This window comes from Carassius auratus, chromosome 34 (assembly GCF_003368295.1).
Source record: "Carassius auratus strain Wakin chromosome 34, ASM336829v1, whole genome shotgun sequence".
Taxonomy (NCBI): domain Eukaryota; kingdom Metazoa; phylum Chordata; class Actinopteri; order Cypriniformes; family Cyprinidae; genus Carassius; species Carassius auratus.
The window spans coordinates 22,135,148-22,159,330 of NC_039276.1; the positions used below are offsets into that span (position 1 = coordinate 22,135,148).

The 24,183-nt window shown below is 39.7% G+C and overlaps 2 protein-coding genes across 4 annotated transcripts in view; both read left to right on the forward strand.

Moving 5' to 3' along the window:
* LOC113053515 (rap guanine nucleotide exchange factor 4-like) overlaps positions 1–6,364 on the forward strand; it is a 70,109-nt gene extending 63,745 nt beyond the window's left edge. For 2 of the 3 annotated variants that reach the window (XM_026218629.1, XM_026218630.1), the window contains 6 exons: positions 4,387–4,477; positions 4,555–4,605; positions 4,707–4,794; positions 5,666–5,730; positions 5,811–5,865; positions 5,958–6,088. In XM_026218629.1, coding sequence (XP_026074414.1) covers positions 4,387–4,477; positions 4,555–4,605; positions 4,707–4,794; positions 5,666–5,730; positions 5,811–5,865; positions 5,958–6,088 — 481 coding nt within the window. Of the gene's footprint in view, positions 1–4,386; positions 4,478–4,554; positions 4,606–4,706; positions 4,795–5,665; positions 5,731–5,810; positions 5,866–5,957 lie in introns of all 3 variants that reach the window. The other variant, XM_026218628.1, reaches the window with a different exon arrangement.
* A 1,439-nt stretch (positions 6,365–7,803) lies between these two features.
* Positions 7,804–24,183, forward strand: part of LOC113053517 (mitogen-activated protein kinase kinase kinase 20-like) — a 39,366-nt gene continuing 22,986 nt past the window's right edge. The window contains exons 1-10 of the mRNA XM_026218631.1: positions 7,804–7,992; positions 12,092–12,282; positions 12,869–12,956; positions 15,787–15,888; positions 16,550–16,615; positions 16,690–16,718; positions 16,824–16,961; positions 21,086–21,172; positions 21,257–21,331; positions 23,238–23,344. Of these exons, the coding sequence (XP_026074416.1) occupies positions 12,124–12,282; positions 12,869–12,956; positions 15,787–15,888; positions 16,550–16,615; positions 16,690–16,718; positions 16,824–16,961; positions 21,086–21,172; positions 21,257–21,331; positions 23,238–23,344 (851 nt within the window). The 5' untranslated portion in view covers positions 7,804–7,992; positions 12,092–12,123. The remainder of the gene's footprint in view (positions 7,993–12,091; positions 12,283–12,868; positions 12,957–15,786; positions 15,889–16,549; positions 16,616–16,689; positions 16,719–16,823; positions 16,962–21,085; positions 21,173–21,256; positions 21,332–23,237; positions 23,345–24,183) is intronic.

The following is a 24,183-nucleotide window of genomic DNA, read 5'->3' on the forward strand; positions in this document are numbered from 1 at the left end:
CAGAAAGACACATAGACAGACAGACAGAGTCAGACAGACAGACACACACACAGAGACCGACAGACAGAAAGACAGATATAAAGAAAGACAGACAGACAGACAGACAGAAAGACAGATATACAGAAAGACAGAGTCAGACAGACAGACACACACACAGAGACCGAGATACAGAATCAGACAGACATAAAAACAGACAGTAAGACAGAAAGACAGATATACAGAGTCAGTCAGACAGACAGAAAGACAGACAGACAGACAGAGTCAGACAGACAGAGTCAGACAGACAGACACACACACACACACACAGAGACCGAGATACAGAGTCAGACAGACAGAAAGACAGATATAAAGAAAGACAGACAGACAGACAGATATACAGAAAGACAGAGTCAGACAGACAGAGTCAGACAGACAGACAGACAGACACACAGAGACCGAGATACAGAGTCAGACAGACAGAAAGACAGATATAAAGAAAGACAGACAGACAGACATAAAGAAAGACAGACAGACAGACAGAAAGACAGATATACAGAAAGACAGAGTCAGACAGACAGAGTCAGACAGACAGACACACACACAGAGACCGAGATACAGAGTCAGACAGACAGAAAGACAGATATAAAGAAAGACAGACAGACAGACATAAAGAAAGACAGACAGACAGACATACAGAAAGACAGATATACAGACAGACAGAGTCAGACAGACAGAGTCAGACAGACAGAGACCGAGATACAGAGTCAGACAGACAGAAAGACAGATATAAAGAAAGACAGACATAAAGAAAGACAGATATACAGACAGACAGAGTCAGACAGACAGAGTCAGACAGACAGAGTCAGACAGAGTCAGACAGACAGAAAGACAGAGTCAGACAGACAGAGTCAGACAGACAGACAGAGTCAGTCAGACAGACAGAGACTGAGATACAGAGTCAGACAGACAGATATACAGAAAGACAGACAGACAGAGAGACAGTCAGACAGACAGAAAGACAGATATACAGAAAAACAGACAGACAGACAGAGTCATACAGAGTCAGACAGACAGAAAGACGGATATACAGAAAGACACATAGAAAGACAGACAGACAGACAGAGTCAGACAGACAGAGTCAGACAGACAGAGTCAGACAGACAGAAAGACAGATATACAGAAAGACAGACAGACAAAGTCAAACAGACAGAAAGACAGACAGACAGAGTCAGTCAGACAGACAGAAAGACAGGCAGACAGACAAAGTCCGACAGACAGAGTCCGACAGAGTCAGACAGAGACCGAGAGACAGAGGCAGACAGACAGAAAGACACATAGTCAGACAGACAGACACACACACAGAGACCGAGATACAGTGTCAGACAGACAGAAAGACAGACATAAAGAAAGACAGACAGACAGACAGAAAGACAGATATACAGAAAGACAGACAGACAGACAGAGTCCGACAGAGTCAGACAGACAGACAGACAGACAGAGACAGAGATACAGAGTCAGACAGACAGAAAGACAGATATAAAAAAGACAGACAGACAGACAGACATAAAGAAAGACAGACAGACAGACAGAAAGACAGATATACAGAAAGACAGACAGACAGAGTCAGTCAGACAGACAGAAAGACAGACAGAGTCAGACAGACAGAGTCCGAGAGACAGAGTCAGACAGACAGAAAGACAGATATACAGACAGACAGAGTCAGACAGACAGAGTCAGACAGACAGACACACACACAGAGACCGAGATACAGAGTCAGACAGACAGAAAGACAGATATAAAGAAAGACAGACAGACAGACAGACAGACATAAAGACAGACAGACAGAAAGACAGATATACAGAAAGATAGAGTCAGACAGACAGAGTCCGACAGACAGAGTCCGACTGAGACAGACAGACAGAGACCGAGATACAGAGTCAGACAGACAGAAAGACAGATATAAAGAAAGACAGACAGACAGACATAAAGAAAGACAGACAGACAGACAGAAAGACAGATATACAGAAAGACACATAGACAGACAGACAGAGTCAGACAGAGTCAGACAGACAGAGTCAGACAGACAGAGTCAGACAGACAGAGTCAGACAGACAGAGTCAGACAGACAGATATACAGAAAGACAGATATACAGAAAGACAGATATACAGAAAGACAGATATACAGAAAGACACATAGACAGACAGACAGAGTCAGACAGACAGACACACACACAGAGACCGAGATACAGTGTCAGACAGACAGAAAGACAGATATAAAGAAAGACAGACAGACAGACAGACATAAAGACAGACAGACAGAAAGACAGATATACAGAAAGATAGAGTCAGACAGACAGAGTCCGACAGACAGAGTCCGACTGAGACAGACAGACAGAGACCGAGATACAGAGTCAGACAGACAGAAAGACAGATATAAAGAAAGACAGACAGACAGACATAAAGAAAGACAGACAGACAGACAGAAAGACAGATATACAGAAAGACACATAGACAGACAGACAGAGTCAGACAGAGAGAGTCAGACAGAGTCAGACAGACAGAGTCAGACAGACAGAGTCAGACAGACAGAGTCAGACAGACAGATATACAGAAAGACAGATATACAGAAAGACAGATATACAGAAAGACACATAGACAGACAGACAGAGTCAGACAGACAGACACACACACAGAGACCGAGATACAGTGTCAGACAGACAGAAAGACAGATATAAAGAAAGACAGACAGACAGACAGACATAAAGACAGACAGACAGAAAGACAGATATACAGAAAGATAGAGTCAGACAGACAGAGTCCGACAGACAGAGTCCGACTGAGACAGACAGACAGAGACCGAGATACAGAGTCAGACAGACAGAAAGACAGATATAAAGAAAGACAGACAGACAGACATAAAGAAAGACAGACAGACAGACAGAAAGACAGATATACAGAAAGACACATAGACAGACAGACAGAGTCAGACAGACAGAGACAGACAGACAGAGTCAGACAGATATACAGAAAGACAGATATACAGAAAGACAGATATACAGAAAGACAGATATACAGAAAGACACATAGACAGACAGACAGAGTCAGACAGACAGACACACACACAGAGACCGACAGACAGAAAGACAGATATAAAGAAAGACAGACAGACAGACAGACAGAAAGACAGATATACAGAAAGACAGAGTCAGACAGACAGACACACACACAGAGACCGAGATACAGAATCAGACAGACATAAAAACAGACAGTAAGACAGAAAGACAGATATACAGAGTCAGTCAGACAGACAGAAAGACAGACAGACAGACAGAGTCAGACAGACAGAGTCAGACAGACAGACACACACACACACACACAGAGACCGAGATACAGAGTCAGACAGACAGAAAGACAGATATAAAGAAAGACAGACAGACAGACAGATATACAGAAAGACAGAGTCAGACAGACAGAGTCAGACAGACAGACAGACAGACACACAGAGACCGAGATACAGAGTCAGACAGACAGAAAGACAGATATAAAGAAAGACAGACAGACAGACATAAAGAAAGACAGACAGACAGACAGAAAGACAGATATACAGAAAGACAGAGTCAGACAGACAGAGTCAGACAGACAGACACACACACAGAGACCGAGATACAGAGTCAGACAGACAGAAAGACAGATATAAAGAAAGACAGACAGACAGACATAAAGAAAGACAGACAGACAGACATACAGAAAGACAGATATACAGACAGACAGAGTCAGACAGACAGAGTCAGACAGACAGAGACCGAGATACAGAGTCAGACAGACAGAAAGACAGATATAAAGAAAGACAGACATAAAGAAAGACAGATATACAGACAGACAGAGTCAGACAGACAGAGTCAGACAGACAGAGTCAGACAGAGTCAGACAGACAGAAAGACAGAGTCAGACAGACAGAGTCAGACAGACAGACAGAGTCAGTCAGACAGACAGAGACTGAGATACAGAGTCAGACAGACAGATATACAGAAAGACAGACAGACAGATAGAGTCAGACAGACAGAAAGACAGATATACAGAAAGACAGACAGACAGACATACAGAGTCAGACAGACAGAAAGACAGATATACAGAAAGACACATAGACAGACAGACAGACAGAGTCAGACAGACAGACAGAGACAGACAGGCAGAGATGGACAGACAGACAGTCAAAGTCAGACAGACAGACAGTCAGAGTCAGACAGAGACAGAGTCAGACAGAGACAGTTAGAGTGAGACAGAAAGACAGACAGACAGACATGCAGACATCCAGAAAGATAGATAGATGTGTGTCAAAGTAAAGATTGTGTGATGTGTGTGAATCATGCTCAACTCTAAATGGTGTGTGTTCACTTTTTTTAAAAGCTGTAAAGAGTTGAAGAATTTGAACTCATTCTTTTCCATTATCATGGGTCTGGGAAACCCTGCGGTCTGTCGGCTCAGTCAGACATGGGAGGTGAGCATCACCACACACACACACACACACACATGGTGCCATGTTTAACGCTGATTCTCTGACGTGCGTTCTCATAGAAACTGCCTAGCAAGTTCAAGAAGTTTTATGGAGAGTTTGAAAACCTGATGGTGAGTTCAACGTTGTTTTTCTGCTGGTGATCCATACATGTCACCTGATATCAAAGCTACTTAACGAAGATTTCAGAGATCTGTTATCTTTCTCATCACAGGACCCCTCCAGAAATCACAGAGCATATCGACTTATGATGGCCAAGTTAGAGCCACCTATCATTCCCTTCATGCCTTTATTAATTAAAGGTCAGCTTTACACTGCAATCACACACACACCAATCAACATGGTCTTTTTCCCATGTTTCGAATAATAGTAAAGTCAACAGAATGGAAAATGCAATAAATGGAAGTATTGGAACTCCTCCAATACTGTATATTTAAAATTTAATTTCATGAAGACATAGAGGCACCATATATATTTGTCAACACAAATGTTCAATTAATAAAATGTGTTACAGCTTTATTAGTAGCATTCTCCAGACTTTTTATCATTTTAAATTAATTATTAAAACACATTTTATTAATTAGTTGTGACAGAACTGTATGATCTTATTGGTAGCATTTTCCACATTTTTATTATTTTTTTCATAAATGCATTCATACAAAATATTTTATCATTATAACAATATATTAATAAGTTGAAAATGAAATTCATATGTAACTTTAAAATTTTGTTTATTTGAATAATTATTCAAATAAATGTTTATAAACAATACGCCTATATGTTATAAAGTATTATGTATAATAAATATTGCCTCTATTTAAGACAACAATGATGATTCATCATCATAATCATAACCATACTTATTATTTTGTTATTAATAATGTCATATTGAGTACACAACAAAAATAGACACAATATATTAAATAATTTCACCATACAGTACATTTGGATATTAATTCACACATAATCATTTACACATACAGTACATTATGTGTGCGATCAAAGCAATGAGAAACTAATAAGAGGTTACAGTAACTGCGATATTCTGATGGAATCAAGCATCAAAATACTCATTTAACGGAAACCACATAATGTTGTGAAGAACTGTTTAGTCTTATAATAGAAAAAAGATTATTAATGCTTAAATGTCTAATGTCCATCTCTGCATTTCAGACATGACCTTCACACATGAAGGTAACAACACGTTTACTGACAGACTGGTGAACTTTGAGAAAATGGTACGTTTGCAAGGGATCTTTCTCACCATCTCTGAGATGGTCTTAAATTAGACTTTTTCACTGTTTCCTGTGTTTTCCAGAGGATGATTGCAAAATCCGTCAGAATCGTGAGATACTGCCGGAGTCAGTCATTCAGTAAGACAACAGGAGAAACTACATCAGAGTCATGTCTAAGTTCATCTGATTCAGCAGAACTCAGTGTGTTTCTCTCCATTTCACCTCTATAGATCAGGAAGCACCGCAGGCGACTGGTAAAAGCCATCAGGACGTGCGGAGCTATGTGCGTCACATCAGCGTGATAGATAACCAGCGTACCCTGTCCCAGCTGTCCCACAGACTGGAGCCGCGCCGGAGCTGATGAGTGCTGCTTCAGCTCTCTGTGTACCAGTCAATAAGCTCTCGCTGTCCACCAACAGAAGCCTTGCTCCGCTGCAGCAGCTGCACACACAAGGGCTTTCCCTTTCTTTGGCTGCTTGTCTGAAAGCGTGGCTTCATTTCAGTGTACGGCTGTGGATGTGCAGACCTCTGTTCCTATATTCTGCCATGGATGAGATGTTCCCCTCTCTTTCAGGTTTCGTTTGGACAGTTGGACACCTTACATGGTGTTTTAGAGTTTGTAATCAGAGCTTATTGTTTTTTACAATGAGTTTGTCCTGTGGGAGCTTTTGGAGACTCTTTTTTTTTATAATTTGAAGGAGATTCTGAGCTGGTTGAGTTCTTGTTGATCTTAAAAATTTGGGGTCAGAAAGTTTTTTATGTTTTTTTATTTTTTAGAAATTAATAATCTGCAATTAAATTGATCAAAAGTGACAGTAAAAGCATTTATAATAATACAAAATATTTCTATTTCAATTAAATTGTTCTTTTGAATTTTCTGTTCATTAAAATAATCCTAAAAAATATATATCACGGTTTCCACAAAATATTATTATCAACATTGATTATTATATTATATTATATTATATTATATTATATTATATTATATTATATTATATTTATAGTAAATAAATGCAGCCTTGGACAGTTCTTACAAAAGACATTAAAAAACATTACCAACCCCAAACTTTTGAGAGATCGTGTATATCAATCATCTAACATTTTACATTTCATTTCAACAATTAATTTATTTTTATTTTTTTTGGACTGGATGTCAATTTTATTAAGATATTTATATCATCTCACGCATGAAGAAAAAAAAATCCTTGAAATGGTTTAAAGATGAATTATGAGCACATTTCAAAAGCCTTGTCTGCAAACTTAATACCTCTGTGTGTATTGTGTAAATAAAACTGTCATTAGACGACACATTACAGACATGTCTTTGTCCTTTTTTAAAGTCATTTTAGTTCATTTTCACTCAAGCAGAGACTTTCTTTAATAAGCAGGTCATAAAAACTGTTATCACATGTTCAGAATATAATTGATGAATCTCGATCGTGTATTGATCACATATCTTGATCCCATTTTCATAATAGATTCAAGTAGTTTTTAATATATGATTATATGTTATAATAAATCACTTTAATGATTGTAAATACACATTTAAAAAATGTAATTTTTTTTATCAAATTAATACATTTATAAACACTATTAACATTGTTAATTAAATATAACATATACTTGATATTTTATGTGCAGCTTTAAAAACAGTGACCATAATAACCCTGTTTTAAAAGGCTATTATATTATGAGAAGTCGTTCTTAATTCGCATCCTGTTTAATGACTGGAGTGTGCAGAGTGGGTCTCTTTACACAGTCCCTTGTGTGTTGTGTGCTTGTGTGTGTTGTTTGTTGTGTTGTGTGTCGTTTGTGTTGTTTGTTGTGTTGTGTGCTGTGTGTTGTGTGTCGTTTGTGTTGTTTTGTGTGTTGTGTGCCGTGTGTGTTTTGTGCTCTGTGTGTTGTGTGTTCTGTGTGTTGTGTGCTGTGTGTGTTGTATTGTGTTGCGTGTGTCGTGTTGTATGCGCTGTGTTGTGTGCTGTGTGTGTGTGTTGTGTGTGTCTTGTATGCGCTGTGTTGTGTGCTGTGTGTGTGTTGTGTGTGTTGTGTCCGCTGGGTGTCGCTGTTTCTCCCCGGTTCTGCTGCGTCACTGCGCATACACAGGGCTGATGTTGACGGCTCTGATCAGGAAGAAGTTGTCACACGTGAAATCACCGACACCGAAGTGACCGGACCCTGGAAATATCAGTCGTAAGAAGAAGCGAGATCCTCTTGACTGTTGTCCATCATTCCCGGGAAAACTGACAGCAGAGAACACGAGTACGGGTACGTGTGTGTGTGTGCTGTGATGACAGTGTGTTGTGGATCAGGTCTCTATAGGGGTCTGTCTGGACCTGTTCTGGACCATCCCGCATCACAGCGCAGGGAGAGTTTCTGATGAAATACTCACTTATTATTAGGCAATAAGGAACAATGCTGCAGTTGTTATCTTCTAAAGGAAAGCACGTGTGGTTTCAGAGCCAGGTGTAGCCTAAAATAGAAAAGAGTTCATATAGTTGTTCATGTAACCTTTAGTGTTTGCAGCAGTTATAGTCTGTTGTATCATTTACAAAAATACTGATGGTATCAGATGGTGCTCTGATGTTCATGTTTTACTTCAAGGTTCTTCTGCATGTTATTTCGTGGTAATTATAATGTAATAACGCGTTTATGATTTGTAAGAAAGGAGAATAGCCTTGTTACATCTTTATATAGTTTCGGTAAATTAAAGATGAGTTTTAGTTTTTAGTTTTAGTATCATTCTGCTGACTGCATGCAGCTCTGTGTGGAGAGCTGTGTGAACAACGACTTCAGATTCAAAGTCGACATTTATGTGATGAAAGATGCGCAGTACAGATTTATTTGTAACAGTGAAGCTGTGTGTTTTAGTTACAAATAAATATCTTTCCAAAAAACTCAGTTTCTAAGCTGTGACTAAGAAATCACAGAACAGTCTTGACATGCTTTTCTTTGTTACTGAATTACAATGCAGCCATGAACTTTACCTGTATATTAAGTTGTTTAAAACATGCATTTTGTTCAAAGATTTCTTGTCCTGTTGCGCCCTCTATAGGAAATGCTATTAGTCGAAGTCAAGCTTAAAAGTATTATAAAATATAAAAGAGATAGAAAGTTTTGATAATTTTCCACCGAACACCTGAGGTTGGGAAACACAGGCCTTCACTCACTTGTGATGAGAAAAATCCCAGTTATTTTGCCACTTTTACTTTCTGTTCCAGTGCAGGGACCATGCTGGTATATGATTGGAGGAAAGCTGCTGTCATCCTAGTGGCTCATAATTCAATGTACAAGACCGTGCAGAGAGCATAACACAAAAATCTGCCTGAAAGTATCTGGATGCTTAAGGCATGCTTAAAACTGCATGCATGTCATTTGCATTAGATACAAAATATCAATTGTATCTTAGTTAGAACATTGTTAGATTTGAGCTGATACTGCAATTAGGAAACAAATATTGTTTAAAATGCAGACAAATACTATTGTAATTACTGTTATTTGATCATCTTAATATTTAATGTGATTCTTACCTGATTATGTAATTAGAGGAGAACTGATTCATGCATCCACAAAAAAAAAAAAAAAAAAAAAAAAAAAACCCTGATTACAACACTGGACAAAAATGAGGAAGAAAAGTTAGTGAAGCCCTCGTGAAAAAGAAATGTACTTAATTGTAATGAATGTTCACTTGTGTGCTTTCCCAAAGTATATATATACATACCATATAGACACACACACACAAAAAGCAAATGATAAAATATACACTTTCATGACTGTTTCTTAACACACTTATGTACACAAATTGAAAGTTTTACTTAAAAATACATTTTATTTTTACATAATATTTTGTTATGCTTTAAATAATAAAGCACATGCAAAGTTCTATTTTAACAGTATTCACTAGTTTGTTATACAGTATAATAATGTTAATATACTTTAAATGTACAAAATTGCAACTTCTTTATTACAAATTAGTAATTACAAGTGTATTAAGTTACACAACATTAAAATAGAAACGTATAGGTGCTCTTATTGAAAGTATGATGAAGTCTTTTTCGCTATGGGAGAAATGTCCTGCAGCATTTGATGACACTTGCATTAATACTTTGTATCTAATTCAATGACATTCAAACCATTTTGGAGGCACTGTATTTCTAAAGATGTGGCATTGTTACTCTTTAGGTTTATATATCCACTAGAGTTTGAGTGTGGGTGTGTGTGTGTGTGTGTGTGCGTGTGCGTGTGTGTGTGTGTGTGTGTGTGTGTGTGTGTGTGTGTGTGTGGATGTAAGGCACCAGTGAGTCGTTCTGCTTCCTGCATTGCTAAATATAACATAAATCAGCCCAAACTCCGGAAGCGTCGCGGCGTCCCTCTGTGAGAATGGAGCTCAAACCTGCTGCGCCCCAGCAGTCCAGAACAGTCCTCCAGAATCCATCATTACTGCACTGAGAACGAGAAACTAACAGACAATACACCAACGTCTTTCTCTCCTCGGTGTCTGCTTTAATGCATTTATCATTTGAGAGCATCACAAGCACAGAGGGACTCTGTGGGATGTTTGTCTGTAACGGATAGTTTTACAGAGAAATACATTTTTATGGATTTTATTTCATTCAGTGTGTTTTGGGTGGATAAGATGTTACTGTGTGGTTTCTAGAGCGTTGCTTATGTGTTTGAGCAGTTGCCATGTTGCTGTGCAGTTGCTTATTACAAAGTGCAATTTTTACACAAGTCTTTAAATGGCCTTTCATTTAGTTAATATATGTACAGTGTTTTAAAATACACTACATGTGCACATTCAATATAACCAGGTGACCTTTGGCTTCAGGAGAGGTTTGCGCTGCTGATATGATCTACACTAGTAGTAGTAGTAGTCTGCTGTCAGCTGATCTCAGATGAGTGTGAGTGTGTGGATGAGCTCGTGTCATGTGCTCTGATTGCACAAATGAGGAATTCCCTGTAAAACAGAGAAATATCAGCCTTATGCATCTTCAGAGAGGCAGGCAGCAGCGAGGGACTGTCCGTTTGTTGATCATACGCTAAACCTTGGACCTTGTTGTTATGAGTTCTGCTGATTTAAACAATAGCTCACACAAAAAAGAAAATGTGCTAAAAAGTTTAGCTATTCACCCCCTTCAGGCGTTTTGGAGAAATGTAGCATTACATAACTTGCTCACCAATGGATGCTCTGCAGTGAATGGGTGCCGTCAGAGAGTCCAAATAGCTGATAAAAACACAAGTAATCCACATGAGTCGAGTCCAGTAATTCATGTCTTGTGAAACAGAAGATGTATGTCTGCAAAAAAAAAAAAAAAAAAAAAAAACTATTCCATTATTAAAGGGATAATTCACCCAAAAATAAAAATTCTGATATTAATTACTTGGTGTAGAATTGTTGCATTATTCCAAATAAATAGATTATGATCCACTAATGTATGAAGATTTACCAAAAATTAAACATATTGACAAATAAATAGAATGAGATCCACAAATAAATCTGAGAGTTTCACAAATATAAGTTAAATTCACGAATAAATAAAATGAGATTTGCAAACAAAAACATTCACAAATAAATTTGTCATCAACGCAACTTTGCCTGCCATTCATTTGAGAAATCGCATCATGTGCATTTGTGGATTTTGAAACATTTCTTGTCAAGACGCTGACAATCAACAAATACATGACTCCACCCACCGTCTACTCAAGCCAATCAGATAACAGCCTTGCTTCTCTGAACAATCATAGCGTGTTCTCACATAGTCCACATATTTGTTGATGAACGCGCATCAAACACTGGCACAGTAGAGTAAAAATTAGCCTTTCAAGATCAGAAATCTCTCGGATTAGAAATATAAAACATATCTTAGTGTTCTGAAGATGAACGAAGGTCTTACAGGTTTGGAACAACATAAGGGTGAATAATTAATAACAGAATTGTCATTTTTGGGTGAACTATCCCTTTAAGACTTGTTTATCTTCAAATTGTTGCTTCTGGCTAAAATATGAGTCCTCTTTTCAAATGTCTTTCTCCAGTGAAAAAGTAGTGTTGTCTGAATCAAGAGAGAAATCTGAACTATTCTTTTAAATATAAACTGTGTTCATCTTCCCCAGCAGGACAGGCATGTGTGCTGTCACAAAAACACAAAGGCCTAAACACACATTACTCTCACACCAGCCTGTGACACTAGAGCAAAACTTGTAAAAGTGAGTGGATTCTGCCTGACAGCTCGCGGCACGCATGTGTGTGTGTGTGTGTGTGTGTGTTCACTGGAGTAGAAGTGAGCAGATCAAATCACAACATCTCTCCTCTGAGGAGCCTCTTCTCTCATTCTCCTCTCATCCTCTCCTCTTTTTCTTGCATCTTTAGGAGAGAAGTGTGTTTCGAAGTGCCATTATGCCATGGCATCTCTGGGCGCCTCCTTTGTGCAAATCCGATTCGATGACATCCTCTTCTACGAGAACTGCGGCGGTGGGAGTTTCGGGAGCGTGTATCGCGCCCGCTGGCTCTCGCAGGACAAAGAGGTGGCGGTGAAAAAGCTTCTGAAGATTGAAAAAGAGGTGGGAGTGAGAGTCGCCCCAGCTTTTATGCTCCCATGCTTTAATTGTCAGTGTGATAATCATTTTAATTGCCTCTCAGTGTGTCGACTCCAGTCCGAGCGGTGCGATTACACAGAGTCACGTGCTCTCTCTGTGAACGAAATACATAGACTATGTCTTTAAGAGAAAATTGTTGCATAATTAAGTCATATTAGTTTCAGCTGATTGTAGTGTTTGTCTTTGGAGTGAAGTGTATTTACTTTTAAGTGCTAGATTCATAGTTGTCTTTGTTCTTCACATGGTGATTTTAGAGCATAATGACTTTGGGGTGTGTTTTGGTCAAGATTAAAACATAGTTTGAACCCTAAAAAGTTCACACAAAAGTAGTGAATTGTGTACATCAAAGTTTTGAAAATGTTGATAATTTAAAGCCCTTAGAAATGTGTGCCATACATGACACAGCAGGATTTAAAGAGTTAATTGTTATGCTGAAAATATCATTATTTGTAATGAAACATTTTTGTATTGGATTAGGAAAGAACACAGATGTATTGAATAGTTCCCTGTTGTGCTGTTGTTGTAATCTTTGTGTTGGCTGTATTTCCAGGCAGAGATTTTAAGTGTTCTCAGTCATCGAAACATCATCCAGTTTTACGGAGCGATCCTGGAAGCGCCCAACTATGGGATTGTTACAGGTCAGTCCAACATGACTCATCGCTCTGAAACGCAGCATTTATTACACTGTTTCCAGGGCACGGCTGCAGTGATATTACACAAACACGTGCTTTTTTTACTATCCACAATCTTCTGCAATTAATTCAGCTGGAAGAATTAGCATTAAGACTCCATGCCGACTTTGTTTGGTAGTCTTTTTTAATAAACATCATTCTTTTTGTCTTTATTCTAAATACTCTACTTGAAGAAAATTAAGATTAAAACAAAAAATTATGTAATTTTTGTCATTTGCATAATAAATTCTTTCCTATATCTATTCTTGATATTACATGTCAGTGTCTGTCTAATGATTTATTTTAGCTGACTTGCAAGCACTGGGACGTCCTTCAGGAAATGCAGATTTCTCAGTTTATCTAAGGTCGGTTAAAGTGCCCTTTTGGTCCGGATCCTGCCGGTAGTGATCGTAAAAGATCGTAAAGTGATTTGTAAAGAGTCTTTGGTCTGCAGTACTGAAAGAGTGTAGAATCTCTCTTTTAATTAAAAGTAAATGTAATAAGTGCAGATGAAGGTACTGTTTATGATCAGCTCAGCTTTGTCTGGGAGGTTATTAATTTCCCCTCTGTGTGTGTGTGTGTGTGTGTGTGTGTGTCTCTCCATTTGAGCCTGATAACCTGACCCATTATATTATCTGATGTGTGCTCACAGTGTGTCACAATACTGTGCCGGAAGAAACACATGTCGAGAATAATCGAGAGAGTCTTTATTAATCCATCACAGGGGTAAATCCAACATGGCACACAAGATGAAGACACACGTACTGAATTGTAGACCTGACAAACACAGACTGAAAGGACATGGGTTTTAAAGACAGGTTAATGAGGGACTAAGGAGACACACCTGGGAACTAATCAAGGAGGGACAGAAGCTGTGTCACACAGAACATGTGCACTGGAACACATGCAGGGAAAACACAACATGAGTCCAGGGGTGTGACATTACTCCCCCCTACCAGAAGGTGCGACCTCGCATCGTAGAAACAACAGAGGGAGGCGTGGGTAGGAACTTGGGAAGAGTTTCCGGTGGAGGACGGACTCCCTGGAAGGGGGCCAGCAGACAGAGAGGATGGAGGGAGGACCTAGGGAGGAGACAGGAGGGACCTGGAGCAGGAGGAGCCCAGCAGGACCCAGGCCACAGTCATAACGGCCCAAGGTTATGGCTCAAGGGGGGGGCAACTAATGGTGGCGGAGCAGCTGGAGGAGGAGCCCGAGATGGAGATGGAGAGCCGAAGGGCCAGGGTGACGGGGAGGGTCCGGAGGTCCTAGGGCAGAACTGATGGCGCCGACGACCAACCTGGAGATGTGGATCCTGGAGGCTACAGTGGAGATAGAGCGACAGAGGACTGAGGTGGAGCCAAGAGGATGAAGGAGCCTGACGGAGCCAGAGGAATGAGGTGAAGCCATAGGAGTGGAGTCCCGAGGTGCAGGATGGTCGATGCCAGACCAAGGCAGAGCCAGAGGGACAAGGGATCCAGGTGGAGCTTGTGGACTGCCAAGCCACGATGAAGAGGAGGAGGGAGCTGGGAGCCATGGTGGAGCTGATGGGTCAATGGGCCGAGGCGGAGTCCAGGCCTCGGAGGCAGGAAGCGGAGGTGAGGGAGACTTGGAGCATGGCGACGCTGGAGGATGGCGGTCCCCGCAGAGCTTGCACTGGAATGATGGCGGGCTGAGGGCGAGCAGAGGGTCTGCCAGACGATAGTGGTTGAGGAGCGGGTGGGAGGGAGGGAGGGCATTTTGGAGGAGCGGGCACTGGAAGACACATTCTAGGAGTGGGCACTGGAAAATTGGAAGCACCTTCAGGGCTGGAAGAGGAAACCAAGGACAAAAGAGGGCTGGACGGGACCAGTTGAAATGACAGAGAGAGGAGGAGGGGGGGGCAGTTCAACTTCCAGTTCCGATTCCTAGTCTATGAAATCCACTGTTATAGTTCGGGTCTTCTGTCACAATACTGTGCCGGAAGAAACACAAGTCGTGAATAATCGAGAGAGTCTTTATTAATCCATCACAGGGGTAAATCCAACATTGCACACAGGATGAAGACACACGTACTGAATTGTAGACCCGACAAACACAGACTGAAAGGACATGGGTTTTAAAGACAGGTTAATGAGGGACTAAGGAGACACACCTGGGAACTAATCAAGGAGGGACAGAAGCTGTGTCACACAGAACATGGGCACTGGAACACATGCAGGGAAAACACAACATGACTCCAGGGGTGTGACATTTATTTATTTTGTTACAGGGACAATGCATATTAATAAACATCTCTCTAAATATGCCAGAGTTAGCCAGAAGGCTATTTTTCACCTGCAGTGTGACGCAGTGACCTAAAGCAAAGCTAAATTTATTCATATTAAGTCATTCGTTCGTGGTATGTCTCTATATTGGAGTTTGCATTCTTTTGGGAACACGTTGTGACATGTGACATGATTTTACTTTTATTATTTATTTACTTTAAAACAGTATTTTATTAAATAATATATAATTTATTAATATTAATTTAATACTATTTGACAATATAATTAAGAGACTTGTTATAAATCAACTTGTAACAGGGCTTGAAATTGAAATTGTGATTTATACATCATCTTAATAAATAAGCTTTCCATTGATGTATGGTTTATTAGGATCTGACAACGTTTGGCAGAGATACAACTATTTGAAAATTTGGAATCTGAGGGTGCTAAAAAACTCCTGCCCAGTGCAAATTTTACATTTTTATTTTTATTTTATTTTTTTGCATTTTAATTGAAACTCTGTGTATGTGTGTGTTTGTGTTATGGTATGGTAGAGTATGCCAGCGGTGGATGTCTGTTCGACTATCTGTCCAGTGCCGAGAGTGAAGACATCAGCATGAAGCAGATTATGACCTGGGCAATGGACATTGCTAAAGGTATTATATATACTCTCATACACTTAAATTGAAAAAAGTAGAAGAGTTTTAATGCACAACAATACCCACTTGCACTGAAAGTCTAGCAGAAATGCTTATACAGTTTTATAATGAACTAGGGACGTGCCCCATGACTGATTTCACTGTTTAAACTGAAATTTTTTAACAGACTAGTCGACTAAAAAAAACATTTGTGGAGGCAATGCATCTGAAATAGCATACTTAATACCCTCTGACATTTGCCTTGAGTTAAATATATTGCCGTGTTTGTGTTAAAATTACACATGGCAATATGACACTAGTGTGATATAATCAGTCACCAGTCTTGTTTGTGCAAAGTTATATCTGATCTTTCAAATCTGCAAGTAAGGGACCCGTTTCCTTTCAGTCTGTATTCATAAATCACTGTTTACATGGAGCAAACAACACCAGACAAAAACTGAAAGCGTGATGTTTAACCACAAGTTTGTCCGCATAGAAAAGGACATTATAGGAGCACACTAACAAGAACACAAGCTTGACACTTCAGTGTTTAAACAAGACTGTGAGCACACTACTGTAAACACATTTCCTGTGTGTTTCTACACACTGAGAAACTGGAGAAGCAGCGTATGTCCCATTCCTTCAGTAAAATAATCACTTTGTGTGTTTCCTCTCATAGGCATGCATTATCTGCACGCCGAGGCCCCGTTTACAGTCATTCACAGAGACCTCAAGTCCCGAAATGGTAAAACAGTTCTCTCTATATGTTTGCTGCTATATTATCTGTGGCCTGACCAGCTCTGTGTGTTTTCATTCCAGTTGTGTTGACGGCAGATGCAGTACCCAAGGTACACGATGACTGTCTGTTCATACACACAACCAAGCTTTATTAGTTAAAGATGACAAATCAGCCCAATTAATCTGCTCATTAATTGGGCTCTCCATGTCCTCAGATCTGTGATTTCGGGGCGTCTAAGTTTCATTCCCACACCACCCACATGTCTCTGGTGGGCACCTTTCCCTGGATGGCCCCTGAAGTCATCCAGAGCTTCCCTGTGTCTGAGACCTGCGACACGTACTCGTATGGAGTGGTGAGTGTGCCATATCATACCGTCCACGATAATACCAGTATAAATTCTATATCGTCATATCACAATATCAATAATCGAATGACGTGTGGTGGATACGTTCACTAGCATGCACAACAACAACAACACAACAAACCCAATAGATGTGTTCAACTTGAAGCAGCACTGTGCAGACTGATCGCTGTATGACAACAAAGTATCGTGAGAGGGGTTCTAGAGCGTATTCGAGCGCACACTCTTACCTAGGCAAGGAGCACATTTTTAGTAAAGCGGTGTGGAGAGAGGCAAGGGGTCCAGTGATTTCAACTGACTGCATGAGGCCAGCGTAAAAAGACATGAAAGCTTATCAATTCCACGTGTTTTAAGCCTAACCAATTTAAACATTTAAAACAGTTTAAAGCATTCAAAGAAGACGCAGAAAAACTCAGGTGAGTTTTTGCGTAAATACCAAACCAAGAACGAACAAATACACCTTGCCAGTGTAAACATACAAGTACAAAAAGACATGAAAAGCTTAATTCTGCACCTGCATTGCTGTTCGGTGCATACAGTGTGCATGCAGAGAGCTGCGTCTACAGCCTTTAAACACCAAACTGAGTTTTGTCTCTTCTTGCTCTTGAAATAATATATACTTTATAATGTATACTGTATACTGTCCATGTCCAGAAAGGTAAGAATAACATCATCAAAGTAGTCCATGTGACATCAGAGGGTCAGTTAGAATTTGTTGAAGCATCAAAAATAAATTTTGGTCCAAAAATAACAAAATGTATGACTTTATTCATCATTGTCTTCTCTTCTGTGTCTGTTGTGAGAGAGAATTCAAAACAAAGCAGTCTGGATATCCGGTTCGTGAACGAATCATTCATCAATCAATCACTCATTATCTGGCTTGGCTCGGTGTTCATCTTCAGTTCTCTCTTCACATCAGTTCAGTCAGTGTACTGTTGGAGTAAATGAATTACTCCGGGATATTGGTTTATTCTGACTCAGAGGGAGTGTCAGCCACATTAAAAAAGTTAAAAGCTTAATTCATTTTTGGATTAATGCATATTAGAGATGCGAACCGTTTAAAACGATTCAGTTCGATTTGGTGAACTGGTTCAAGAAGATCCGGTTACATCGAATGATTAATTTACGAACCGTATATCACTACACTGCAGAGATTATCTCTGCATTATCTCTCACAACAGACACAGAAGAAAAGACAATGCTGAATAAAGTCATAGTTTTTGCTTTTTTTGGACCAAAATGTATTTTCGCACTTCAACAAATTCTAACTGACCCTCTGATGTCACATGGACTACTTTGAAGATGTTTTTCTTACCTTTCTGGACATGGACAGTATACCGTACACCAGGGGCGGAGTGGGACAAAAAAATCTACAGGGAAATTTCGTAAACCACCGGCCCTCGGTGGTCAAAAAAAAATTGCTAAAAAATATATACTACTAACGTCATAACCCTTGCAAAATTATTTTAAATATATTAAGAAAGCCACCGCTACTGGTCACATGGTCTATGGTTGGACTGATTTGTTTAGATCCAGTGAAATTGCTGCCTTGACAACGCCACGTGAGAGTTGTTCACACCGCCACTGACTTGAGCTTCCAAAGTTACCGGAAGTCATTCATTTTCAATGGAAGCTGGCTTCTCTCAGCTGCAAGGAGCGTCAAATTCCTTGACGTTGCGTTTTGAGTGACCGGATATATATAATACACACACCACTGTCTACCTACCACTAATTAAATTGGTCATTATTATTAGGCTACCAACATTAACTAGCTTGTGCTAGTTCACGGGCGGCTAGCAATAACGTACGTTAATGCTTGAGAGGCGCCACTGTTTTTCACATGTTGACGCCTGATTTCGGAATAAATCCGTACTTTTTGAGCACTTTGATGCATTCTCCTCTAGCATCCGCTGCGTCTTCATTCTGGCCTTTTCGGCCCCTCCTTTGTCCTTTCTCTTCTTGCCTGCCATGGGGGTATCGTTAAATGTTATGCAACCACGCTAATCCTTGCTGACTGTCAATTTCTTTTTTCTAGAATTTGCACGCTTTCTCTCTCTCTCTCTCTAGTCTGGCGTGTGCCATTTTTGGGTCATGCCATTAGACGAGGGGGCAGGGGGCGCTCCTTATCTCCCTACATTTCTGTAAACAGACTTGACCTGCAGTCGGTTCATTGGATAAACGAATTCATGAAATGAAAGTTCTGTATGAAGAATATGACGGGGGAGATGAGATAAGTGTGCAGGGGGGTAACTATGACTGAGAAATACAGTGCCGGCCGCCGCGCTCCCGCTCCGGCCACTCTCACGACCATTATGAATAATTTATAATGGGCCGATCATGAAAATTCATCAAAAACAAAAATTCATAGGAAAAAGTCCCGATCGTCCCGAATGCCACTCCGCCCCAGCCGTACACACAGTTTCAATGGAGGGACTGAGAGCTCTAAGACTAAATCTAAAATATCTTTAACTGTGTTACGAAGATGAACGGCGGTCTCACTGGTTTGGAACGACATGAGGGTGAGTTATTAATGACATAATTTTAATATTTGGGTGAACTAACCCTTTAAAGGGGGGGTGAAATGCTATTTCATTCATACTGAGTTTTTTTACACTGTTAAAGAGTTGGATTCCCATGCTAAACATGGACAAAGTTTCAAAAATTAAGTTGTACGTTTGAAGGAGTATTTTTGTTCCCAAAATACTCCTTCCGGTTTGTCACAAGTTTCGAAGACAACCCTGCACAGATTACCAAAAAAAAAAACAGCATTAAGGGACAAGTGGATGGAGTTTATTTTTACAGAGCATCAACGGAGTTGTGCAAGTGTTTTTGTTTTTTCCCTGCATTTCGAAGTTGCTTGTTTTACAAACAAGGCCTAGTTTGACGACGGATGTATCGTTTATTTCTTAAGGATGATGCAATCCCAACGAAAAAGGGTCACGATCGTGTGTTGGAACCGCAGGCGGTGAGTAAAACTGCTTAAAATATCTCTGCCTCCTTGTTAGTGCGTCCCCTCCCATGCCGGAGACCCGGGTTCGAGCCCCACTCAGAGCGAGTCGTTGCTGCTGCTGCTGCTCTCGTTCAGTTTCAGCCTCGGGATCTGATTCTGGATCATAAATAAACGGCTGAATCTGACTGTTAGCCATGGTTTGTTTTGGATGATGGTTTTTCCCTCACGGTAATGTCACAGTTTCCAAACGCTCTCAACACAAAAGCCTACTGGCGCTCGTGATTCTTTAGCTCCGCCCACACATTACGCCTCCAGCGGCTCGTGTTTTTCCGGGAAAAATCGGTACAGACTATCTTTCTCTTATGAATATAATAAAACTAAAGACTTTTTGGCGTTATGAAGGATGCAGTACTACTCTTTAGGTACTCAAGATTAACAGGTTATTGAGTGAAAACGAGCATTTCACCCCCCCTTTAATGGATGTATTATCTCTTAAATTGACCACACCTAATTTACTAGCTGCTGTCAATGCCCTTAATCTTAATCCAATAAATCTTTACTGAATTACTTTGTAGTTTTAACAAGAAATAATCTATATTTAATTTATACAGTAAAGACTATGTAATGCTATTAACATTTGATTATTCAGTTTCTGTACCTGGACACCTACAAACTTGAACAAAAACTTAAACGTTGTTCAATTTGTATATTTGTTTATTTGTGCTACTTAAACAATTTCAAACAGAGTCCACCGGTAAAAACCTGCACAGGAGCCCCTCAAACCCCAGCTACGACCCCGTACACCGATCGGTCTGCTTCAAGTGAACACGCATCTGCTGCTGCCACTTTATGACAATAGATTTACACGTCTGTCATCGATGACAGTAGCTCATTGGAAAAGGAAAAATCCCCTTCATTTTGATTGCATTAATAAATTATGCTGCCTGCCAGTTGCAATCACCAATAAAACACTGTTCAATGTTTATTTTGTTCCATATTGTCGTAAATATTGTCATACTCTTGAAATATCGTGATATATCACCCACTCCTAGAGCGTATCATTTTTTTTCTCAGTGTGGTTGCACTGTTAAGTCAGTTATTTGATGCATTGAGCCTATGCATAGATAGCTCACAGAGCTGTGAATAATGCGTGGGTTTCTTTCAGGTCCTATGGGAGATGCTGACTCGTGAAGTTCCCTTCAAAGGTCTGGAGGGGCTGCAGGTGGCCTGGCTGGTGGTGGAGAAGAACGAGGTAAAAGCCGACTCTGGTCGACTGACGTGTCTTCAGCAGCTCTGACTCGGATCGTTTCTGACATGTTTCACCTGTGTTCTGCAGCGGCTGACGATTCCCAGTAGCTGCCCGGCCAGTTTCGCCTGTCTGATGAGAAGCTGCTGGGTGACGGAACCGAAAGTAAGACAACCAATACACGTTTAACTTGAAGTGTAAATGAGGTCACGCCATAGATTATGACCACAGACTAAACCACTGCTGTCAGAATAATTCAGTGGAAAGCAGCTAAGGCCTGCTCGAAAACATCACATGCAAACATTCTTCCTGAAGATCTAGTGTCAGCCTTTTACATTAATCTGCTTCTCTCCTGCTCTATGTGCTCACATACCTTATTAACTCCAAAACTGCAGAAGATTTCCATTCAAACCGAAAGCTTACATCTAGGCTAGCCAGAAAAATGCATTTCACTCACTGATGCGCTAAAACTGACAGCGCTTATACTTGTCAGCAACCTGCCAAAATAAAAGCTTATGGGCTTCTGAAACTGTATGAATATATTTCTTCTTTGTGACATAAAGACTTTACAGTGGAAGTCACTGCTTAGCTAAACTGATTGGTTACCAACTAAATATTGGTTTTAAATATTTTTAGCGGTTCACAGAATAAAGAAGGTCATTCAGGATTCAAACGACTAGTGAATCAACACTTTTACTGTATGATTATCCGATGAGATCATATTTAGCAAATACAGTATAAATTGAATGCAAACATACAATAAACCTCAGATAATTACATGCATTGCAGAGCAGTAGTAATATGTTGCAGTAAACCAATACAGTAATTATGCAGTGCTTAAGTAGATTGGTATTTACTCCATGTTAAAGTGAAAAGCATTAATGCGTGAATAATAGATAAGACATGCTGTTTGGTCAGGACATTAATAACCGCTGTCTTTATTAATATATGACTGTCTCTTATCCTGACATTTTTAATTCATCCAATCAAAGTTCACGCCAGGGCTTTTCCCCCTCTCAGTTTGAGTCTGTCAGGTGACACATCTCCTCTGGACACTTTTTAATTTAAAATGCTGTTAATGTGTCACAGTTTAATTGTTGTATGATGCGCTTCGACCTCACAAGCCCTTGTGAAAAAGAAGTGCAAAGTTGTATTGAATGTGCACTTGAAGTGTACTTCCTAAAGGATATATATGTTTAAGTACTTTCAGATATTATAATATTATTAATGAAATAAAAAGATACTTAAGTATACTTCAAGAGAGACACTCTCATGACCAGTTTTGTGGAAAGTGAGTTTTAGAAGTAATGCATTACAGTATTGCATTACTCCATAAAAAAGTAACTAATTGTGATACTTGTTACTATTTATGGAAGGTAATGCATTGTTACTTTTAGTGACCTGAGCTGGGCTTGCTTATGTTTTTAAAAACAGAAAACCCAAAAGTTATATTTTTGGCACCTGTAAAGGCCTCACTCCTGATTCCTCTCAAAACGGGGACAGGAGAGGTGACAGTGAACACATCACTTATTTAAAAAAAAAAAAAAAAAACTTTATATTTAAAAGTAATGCATTACTTTACTGGTTACTTGAAAAAAGAAATCTGATTGCGTAACTTGCATTACTTGTAATGCATTACGGCCAACACTGTTCTTAACACACTTAAGCAGACTTTTAAAAAAATGCATTTTTAAAAGTTTTACTTTAAATGACATTTATTATATTTAAAGTTAATATATTTTAAAAGTACTTAATTGCAACTTTGTGATTCAGCTAATTGCATTCATTATCAATTTAAACTATAAAACATTTTTATTTAATTGCAACTATCATGGCGTCTAAAAACTTTACATTCAGTTTGCACTTAAGTATATTATTACCGTAATAAGTACTTTTTTTAATGTACTGTAACGTGTACTTTTTCACTTTTTTTTTTTCATTAGGGTGCATTTTGATGTAGCCAACCAATACATTTTGATAGTCTTTTGAGTTCAGTCTTTCAGAAAGTGATCTGATGTGTCTCGCTGGGAAATGCTGCTGGTTTAATGGAGATGTTGTGCTGGTGTTGTAGGACAGGCCTCTGTTCAAACACATCCTGTCCACGCTGGAGGCCATGTGGAGCGACAGTCACTTACCGGAGGAGTGCAACACCTTCCTGCACAGTAAAGCAGAGTGGAGGTACAGCAGCTCACCTATGATCACATCCTGCACAAATATCAAGATCATATTCCTGCCAGTTGATGGGTTTTTTTTTTTTTTTCGTTACTACATTATTATTAACACAAAATACAACTAAAGTTTAAATACTGCAAAGATTAAAGTTAAATTTAATATGTAATAATACAATATAATACACACAGTACCATGTGTGTCTCTATTGGTGGTCTAGACATATTTGGGTGTTTGATGCTATATTAAGACTGGAAGTGGGCTACAATACAGGGACAAGAGGTTCCTGTCCCTCCCTACAGCTAAACAGAGAAACAGACAGAACCACAGAGGGAACGAAGAGAAGAAATCTGATGGGCCAAAAAGAGGAAGAGGGCATGTGAATGTAAAAATTTCAACAGCGTTTCTCAGAAAAGAAGCTGACAAGGAAATCAATCACATGGGATGTTTGGGCTTGGAGCAGGGGGCGGGGCTAAAGGAGATGGGAGGAGTTTGAGGACTTGCTGTTCGTTTGTAAAGAACTGTTGTCTGGAGACAGTGTGTAGCTCCCTCTGCTGGTGTCATAGCATATTACAAACGAACAATGACTGTACACACACCTATAATTAAAGAAACACCGCTGGACGATTCTGCACTAAATGTTGCCGACCAGCTGAGAAAATGTCTCACCTTTAGCAGCATTTAGGCTGTCTAGTGAATAAAGACAGCATTCAGCCATTTATTCTTCCATCAGAGCTGTGTGTGCTGTGACAAATGGCCAACCCAATGAAATCAGCATACAAAAACAACAATTTCTTCAAAACACACGTATAGCCATTCGTTAGAGCATGTGGAAACATATTTTAATA